Source organism: Oncorhynchus nerka, unplaced genomic scaffold (genome assembly GCF_034236695.1).
Source record: "Oncorhynchus nerka isolate Pitt River unplaced genomic scaffold, Oner_Uvic_2.0 unplaced_scaffold_5975, whole genome shotgun sequence".
Classification (NCBI taxonomy): domain Eukaryota; kingdom Metazoa; phylum Chordata; class Actinopteri; order Salmoniformes; family Salmonidae; genus Oncorhynchus; species Oncorhynchus nerka.
In genome coordinates this window covers 1-7926 of record NW_027035339.1, presented here as the reverse complement: position 1 = coordinate 7926, position 7926 = coordinate 1, and the positions used below count along the sequence as shown (strand labels likewise).

Sequence of the window (7926 nt, the reverse complement as noted above, 5' to 3'; positions counted from 1 at the left end):
AGCTCATCACCCTGAACACACCATCCCCACTGTCAAACATGGTGGTGGCAGTATCATGGTTTGGGCTTTTTTCAGCAGGGACAGGGAAGATGGTTAAAATTGATGGGAAGATGGATGGAGCCAAATACAGGACCATTCTGGAAGAAAACCTGATGGAGTCTGCAAAAGACCTGAGACTGAGGCATTTGTCTTCCAACAAGACAATGATCCAAAACATAAAGCAAAATCTGAATGGAATGGTTCAAAAATAAACATATCCAGGTGTTAGAATGGCCAAGTCAAAGTCAGACCTGAATCCAATCGAGAATCTGTGGAAGAACTGAAAACTGCTGTTCACAAATGCTCTCCATCCAACCTCACTGAGCTCGAGCTGTTTTTGCAAGGAGGAATAGGAAAAAAATTCTCGATGTGCAAAACTGATAGAGACATACCCTAAGCAGATTTTCATGTCATTTTTGCAAAAGTGGCTTTGTTCTAATATTAACTTAAGGGCTGAATAATTTTGCACGCCCAATTTTCAGTTTTTGATTTGTTAAAAAAGTTTGAAATATCCAATAAATGTCGTTCCACTTCATGATTGTATCCACTTGTTGTTCGATTCTTCACAAAAAATACAGTTTTATATCTTTATGTTTGAGACCTGAAATGTGGCAAGGTCGCAAAGTTCAAGGGGCTGAATACTTTCGCAAGGCACTGTATATGTACACATTCTTAGTCCATTCTCACATTTGTGTGTATAAGGTAGTCGTTGAAATTGTTCGATTACTTGTTAGATATTACTGCACTGTCGGAACTAGAAGCACAAGCATTTCGCTACACTCACATCAACATCTGCTAACCATGTGTATGTGACCAATAAAGTCTGATTTGATTTAGACTCCTCATGTATACACCATAGATCCAAGGTCAGATGTAGGTCCTTAATAACCTTGTACTCAAACTCAATTGCTACCACTTAGAGGTTCAATAGAGAGCAAGCCGACTGGTAGGTGAGATTATGTTCTTACTAGACATCAGTGTTCAGTCAATCCAAGCCTGTACTGTACTGTAGCCCTGTCCTGTCCTCTTTCCTCACACTGCCACCTGCTGTTCTGGCGGCTGTATTGCTAGTACTGCTGCTACTGGCCTGACACTGAGGCTCGAACTCAAAATGGCAGCTGGCTACAGCTTCTACAGTCAGAGGCCCTGCTCTGCTCTGATCTGGCTGCCGGGTTACCGTGTGTGGATTAGGGATTAGGAGGTCCGCTTGACCGGGATGATGCTTCTACATACATAATAGCTGATTTGGTGCCTGATAGTGTTTGAATATACAGTATTAGTCATGTTGAATCATAAATCTGATTTAGACTGGGTATGACAGCAATCCATGCTTGGGTTTAACTTTCTTCTGGCACTGTTTCCAAATAGGTAATATTTTAGCATTTGTGGCACAACCCCATTCAAGTCATGGGACTGATATTAGCATATTTCTGCATGTCCAAATCATCCGAGGGTTGCAGGGTCTACAAGCCATCTCTAATTCTCATGATTCAACAACTGAATAAATCGGCCAATGTGTGTGTGAACCCATTTTTAACCCTCTACTGTGTGTTCTGTGGGAAGAGTGTGTGTGAAGAGAGTGGAGGAGTCAGAAGAACCTCAGCCGCTGTTCAGTGCCAGTGCTCCACCTGCCAGCCTCAGTCTACTGGGCAACTTTGAGGTACCTCACACTCACTCACTCACTCACGTCACATAAGTGTACATGCATTGTACCTAAAGCATGTGTGTGTTACAGGAGTGTGTGTTGAACTACCGCCTGGAGCCGTTGGGGTCGGTGGAGGGTTTCACGGCCGAGGTGGGTGCTTCCCGGAACCTTCTGCCCCAGTCACATGACCTTCCCCGTCGACGTTTCCTTCTACAGCGTCTCTGACGACAACGCACCCTCGCCATACATGGTGAGACACACCTACAGTACATACACAGACATATTATATATATCCCCCACACACTTTATATACCCTGAACAAAAATATAAATGCAACAATTTCAAAGATTTTACTGAGCTACAGTTCATATAAGGTAATCAGTCAATTGAAATAAATGAATTAGGCCCTACACTATGGTTTTCACATGAGTGAAAAAGCAGTCAGTATCTGGTGTGACCACCATTTGCCTCATGCAGCGCGGCACATCTCCTTCACATAGAGTTAATCAGGCTGTTGATTGTGGCCTGTGGAATGTTGTCCCACTCCTCTACAATGGTTTGCAAAGTTGCTGGATATTGGCGGGAACTGGAACACGCTTTTGTACACGTTGATCCAGAGCCTCCCAAACATGCTCAATGGGTGACATGTCTGGTGAGTATGCAGGCCATGGAAGAACTGGGACATTTTCAGCTTCCATGAGTTGTGTACAGATCCTTGCGACATGGGGCCGTGCATTATCATGCTGAAACATGAGATGATGGCTGCAGATGAATGGCACAACAATAAGTCTCAGGATCTCGTCATGATATTTCTGTGCATTCAAATTTGCCATCGATGATATGCAATTTTGTTCGTTGTCTGTCGCTTATGCCTGTCCATACCATAACCCCACCACCACGGGGCACACTGTTCACAACATTGACATCAGCAAACCGCTCACCTACACAACGCCATACACATAGTCTGTGGTTGTGAGGCCAGTTGGACTTACTGCCAAATTCTCTAAAATGACGTTGGAGGAGGCTTATGGTAGAGAAATGCATGTTTAATTCTCTGGCAACAGCTCTGGTGGACATTCCTGCAGTCAGACATCTGTGGCATTGTGTTGTGTGACAAAACTGCACATTTTTAGAGTGGCCTTTTATTGTCCCCAGCACAAGGTCCACCTGTGTAATAATCATGCTTTTTAATCAGCTTCTTGATATGCCACACATGTCAGGTGAATGGATTATCATGGAAAAGGAGAAATGCTCACTAACAGGGATGTACACAAATTTGTGCACAAGATTTGAGAGAAATTAGCTTTCTGTGTCTGGAAAATTTCTGAATGATTTTATTTCAGCTCATGGAACATGGGGTAAAACACTTTACATGTTGTGTTTTATATTTCTGTTATATATATACATATACGCACAAACTTACTGCTCACAGTGCAGATCAATATTAATAGTGTGTGTGTTGTTTTTGTTACAGGGAGTCATCAACCTGGAGACTCTGGGTAAAAGGGGCTACCGTGTCCCTCCATCAGGAACCATTCAAGTGGTGAGGACAGATTTTCACTCTGTGGATTATACACATTGAAGACTTTTGTTTAAATGTGTGTGCATGCGTGTCACTGTTGCTGACATAATAACTCCAGACAGAGAGAACAAAGGAAAGATGGGCCATTTCCCGTTCCAGCAGAGAGTTAGGAGAGGGAGACCTTAAGTGGGGACAGAAATACACTACTGTAGTGTGTTAACCCCTTCTCTTTTCCTCTCTCCCGCCCACTTTCTCTCTCTCTCTCCTGCCCTCTCTCTCGCCCACTCTCTCTCGCTCTCTCCTACCCTCTCTCTCTCCTGCCCTCTCTCTCTCTCCCACCCACTTTCTCTCTCTCTCTCTCTCTCCTGCCCTCTCTCTCTCTCTCCCGCCCACTTTCTCTCTCTCTCTCCTGCCCTCTCTCTCTCTCCTCTCTCTCTCTCTCCTGCCCTCTCTCTCTCTCTCCCCCTTCTCCCAGACCTTATTTAACCCCAATAAGACGGTGGTGAAGATGTTTGTGGTGGTGTATGACCTGAGAGCCATGCCTGCCGGCCACCAGACCTTCCTCCGTCAGAGGACCTTTTCTGTCCCCGTTCGACGGGACAGCACACACTCACACAAACACGGCAGCCCAGACAACACACACACACCCGGCAGCAGCAGGAAAGCCCTCTCCCTCGGCCAGGAACGCATCCTGCGCTACCTCATTCACCTGAGGTAAGAAAGACACCTGGCTCAGCTGACCTGTCAATCACATCTCCCCTGTCAGTCAAATAAATGACCTGTTAATCAAGACTGAACAGAAGACCAATCTGAACAGGAAAACATTGTACTGGCACTAATCTAGCTCTTTCTTCACACACCCCCCAATCCAGGTTCCAGACCTCCAGGTCAGGTAAAGTGTACCTCCACAGGGATATCAGACTGCTGTTCAGTAGGAAGTCTATGGAGGTAGACAGTGGAGCGACCTATGAACTCAAGTCCTACACAGAGACCCCAGCTGACCCAGCCTTCTCCCCGCGCTGCTGACACACACACACACACACACCTCTATCTGCACTGACACACACACACTCCTCTATCTGCACTGACGCACACACTCCTCTAACTACACTGACGCACACACTCCTCTAACTACACTGACGCATACACGCACACCCACAGAGCTGTCAGAGAGCTGGGCTCAGAGCGTTCTCGTGTGGAACAGTCCAGACAGGCTCCGTCCCAGATACCTAAGGCCTGGAGATTTTGCTGACCATGAACAACTCCTGGCTCTACAGAACCCTGCTGTTTTCTGTGACGCTCAAACACGTATTTATACATGTAGAAAATGTATTAAAGACATGCTAAAACACACATCAAAAACACAATAGCGACCATGGACCACTGACTGACCAGAACAAGCAATCAAGAGACTGAGAAAATTACAAGACGACATTGAAAAAGCGCACTGTGTATTTCCACGACTGGAAATCAAAAGGAGTAATATTCTAATGTTTTTTGTATTGTTACAAAAACAAATCTTTAAAGTGTTGCAATAGAGAGTAACATGTAGCTTTAGTGTTTACATAATTTTCTTTGTTTACCGTCAGTTATTTAATATTTAAATGAATATTTCAGTTACTGCTTATGTGACATCTATCATCCTCAGCATTATGATCTAGTGCAAAACTATGTAAATCATAATGTGTATTTTTGACATGAACTCAGATCTGAAAATATATCTATATCTTAAAGCAATCTTGAAAGCTGCATTGTGTCTGTGTGTCTTTTATTTTGAGTGTTTTGGACAACTGAGGTCCATGTCATGTCGACTGATGTAAAACATATCATGTCCTTATACATATGATAAAGATGATATGAAAATGAGTCAGTATTTCTACAGTGGTATAAAATGACTGTTTAAGTCCTCATTGGTCATAGCAGGTTGGTCCTGGGGTCAGATGTACAGGATCAAGTGGCCTGTGGAGAAGACAAAGATTACACACTGAGGAGCCACATTCAAATCCTTGTCAATTAAATAACACTTTTGTTCTGTCTGCAAATCACTAATATATGTAACCTGACCCTTCTTTCTTAGTGTAGGCCTACTGCTGCAGGCTTCAACTGCCAAGAGGTCGTGGCACAGGTGGTGGCCATGCTCCATAACCACAGAGTCACTGGTTCAGCTCTGGCAGTTCCCCCACAATCACTGGCCTTCAATATAACCTATGGATCATGGTCCATCAAAGGAAGAATGTGTATAATTTAGCTTATTTCATGACATTGGACTTGATGACCAAAGTCTTCTGATGCAGTCCATTATCATTACAGCAAAAAAACGGCATTTACCATCATGCAATATACTGTGAAACACCACTTCAAATTTGATGTCACATTTTTTTGTAGTGAATGTCGGTTGCATGAATTAAGTCGAGTAAAGTTGATGCTCAACAAAAGGCTCTACTTTTGTCTTGCTCAAATATCAGGCGACAGTTTTTAGAGGAAGATGGATGAGCGCGCCTCTGCTAAAGAATGACGTCAGATCGGGCAGACATATTTGTGCGGGCTGATAGTTAACGGTCGGACGGATTCGTATGGGGAGAGGAAGCCAGGGCAAGGATTTAGTTCAGATTGTGTTTACTTCTCGACTTTGCCAGGGATCGAGGTTACACTGAAATGTCGGAGGAAATTGAGGGGACAAAGACGACGGAGGAGACGGTGGTGAATGACCAGAATGTACGTTTATTTGCCTTAAACACAACCACTTGCTAACCAACGACAGTCAAGCTGCACTGCAATGCACGCTATCATATGATATGGCAGGTTTTTAGCTAACGTTAGCTACTGTAACGTCATTAGCGTTAATCCTTTCTAACTAGCAAACCTTGATTATCAACAACACCAGTTTGCTTAATAAATGCCAAGTGGTATCTAATCAAGCTGTTTTCCATAACTATTTGCAGTCGTAGCTAGCAGGGATTTTCGATATTAAGCTAACGTTAACTAAGGTCGGATTTCAACGCGGTAGCTAGCTTCGACAGTTAACGTTAGCTGCCCACAACGTTAACTAATCAAGTCATGATTATTTGTTAAGTACAAGCAGAACAAATACCCAAATTGTTGTTTTTCCTGAAGTAATAACCAACGTTGGTTAATTGACTTGCTTGTTGGATATTGACCTAACGAGTTAACGTTAAATATGTCGGTTTGTGTCTATTTTAGCAGCTTGCTAACAAACATCATTGGCACATTAGCCAGCTAGTTTGAACCACATTAACCAACAAGTGATATGACTTACTGCCTACCACCATCAAAGCCATCTAACGTTAGCGAAGTTATGTTGCTTTCAGTGGCTTGACTACTGTTGTCTACTCTAAAGAAGGCAGTCTGGCTGTCTGTCAACAGTGACTCGCCCCTCGCTGTACAGTAGGCCAGTGTTTGTTTTGTCCTTAGCTAGGTAGCTAACTAGCTAAACTCAGCAAAAAAAGAAATGTCCTCTCACTGTCAACTGCGTTTATTTTCAGCAAACTTAACATGTGTTAATATTTGTATGAACATATCAAGATTCAACAACTGATACATAAACGGAACAAGTTCCACAGGCATGTGACTAACAGAAATTGAATAATGTGTCCCTGAACAAAGGGGGGCAAAAGTAACAGCTGCATTAAGTACTGCAGTGCATCTTCTCCTCATGGACTGCACCAGATTTGCCAGTTCTTGCTGTGAGATGTTACCCCACTCTTCCACCAAGGCACCGTAAAGTTCCTGACATTTTGGGGAAATGGTCTCACCTTTCGATCCAACAGGTCCCTGACTTGCTCAATGGGATTGAGATCCGGCTCTTCACTGGCCATGGCAGAACACTGATATTCATGGGCCCACAATGGAACTACTACAGAACGAGCAGTATGGCTGGTGGTGGCTGTCATGCTGAGGGTCATTTCATGAACCTGCGGAAGGGTACCACATGAGGGAGGAGGATGTTCTCCTCTGGCACCATTGAGCTGCTGAGATTGCCAATGACAGCCTGCCAGTCCGATGATGCTGTGACACACCGCCCCAGACCATGACCGACCCTCCACATCGATCCCTCGCCAGAGTACAGGCCTCAGTGTAATGCTCAGTCCTTCGATGATAAACCCAAATCTGACCATCGCCCTGGTGAGACGAAACCGCGACTGTCAGTGAAGAGCACTTTTTGCCAGTCCCGCGGCCAGTGGGTTTGTGCCCATAGGTGGCGTTATTGGCTACAAGTCCAGCATCTCTCAGCGTACTGTGGACAGTCTGAACACTGATGGAGGGTTGTGCATTCCTGGTGTAACTCAGGCAGTTGTTGCCATCCTGTACCTGTCCCGCAGGTGTGGTGATCTGCTGTACCGATCCTGTGCAGGTATTGTTACATGTGTCTACCACTGCGAGGACGATCAGCTGTCCGTCCTGTCTCCTGTAGTGCTGTCTTAGGCGTCTCCGAGTATGGACATTGCAATTTGTGCCCTGGCCACATCTGCAGTCCTCATGCCTCCTTGCAGCATGCCTAAGGTACATTCACGCAGATGAGCAGGGACCTGCATCTTTTTGTGTGTTTTTGAGTCCCGTAGAAAGGCCTCTTTTTAGTGTCCTAAGTTTTCATAACTGTGACCATGATTGCCTACCGTCTGTAAGCTGTTAGTGTCTTAACGACCGTTCCACAGCTCCGTGTTCATTAATTGTTTATGGTTTATAGAACAAGCATGGGAAA

At 44.5% G+C, this 7926-nt stretch overlaps 1 protein-coding gene and 1 long non-coding RNA gene across 3 annotated transcripts; one reads left to right on the top strand and one right to left on the bottom strand.

Annotated features, from left to right (window-relative positions):
* The first annotated feature begins 1446 nt into the window (after nt 1–1446).
* LOC135566306 (atos homolog protein A-like) lies at nt 1447–4955 on the top strand. 2 transcript variants are annotated; one of them, XM_065014075.1, is made up of 5 exons: nt 1447–1699; nt 1775–1934; nt 3159–3227; nt 3682–3920; nt 4079–4955. In XM_065014075.1, the coding sequence occupies exons 2-5, from the start codon at nt 1869–1871 to the stop codon at nt 4230–4232; spliced, it is 528 nt and encodes a 175-aa protein (XP_064870147.1). In that variant the 5' UTR covers nt 1447–1699; nt 1775–1868; the 3' UTR covers nt 4233–4955. The 2 variants fall into 2 exon arrangements, with proteins under 2 accessions (XP_064870147.1, XP_064870148.1); XM_065014076.1 differs by having other exon boundaries at nt 1447–1934.
* LOC135566307 (uncharacterized) lies at nt 4865–5406 on the bottom strand. Its single transcript, XR_010462035.1, has 2 exons — nt 5271–5406; nt 4865–5165 (listed from the first exon to the last, which is right to left on the bottom strand). It is a non-coding gene; the product is annotated as an uncharacterized LOC135566307 (long non-coding RNA).
* Between the last annotated feature and the right edge of the window lie 2520 nt (nt 5407–7926).

What these genes read in the sequence shown, in the direction of transcription:
- LOC135566306 (XM_065014075.1), top strand. Translation starts at nt 1,869, where the DNA reads ATGACCTTCCCCGTCGACGTTTCCTTCTACAGCGTCTCTGACGACAAC. An exon ending in ACGCACCCTCGCCATACATG is followed by an intron (nt 1,935 to 3,158) that starts GTGAGACACACC and finishes TTTTTGTTACAG; the next exon opens with GGAGTCATCAACCTGGAGAC. An exon ending in CGCTACCTCATTCACCTGAG is followed by an intron (nt 3,921 to 4,078) that starts GTAAGAAAGACA and finishes CCCCCAATCCAG; the next exon opens with GTTCCAGACCTCCAGGTCAG.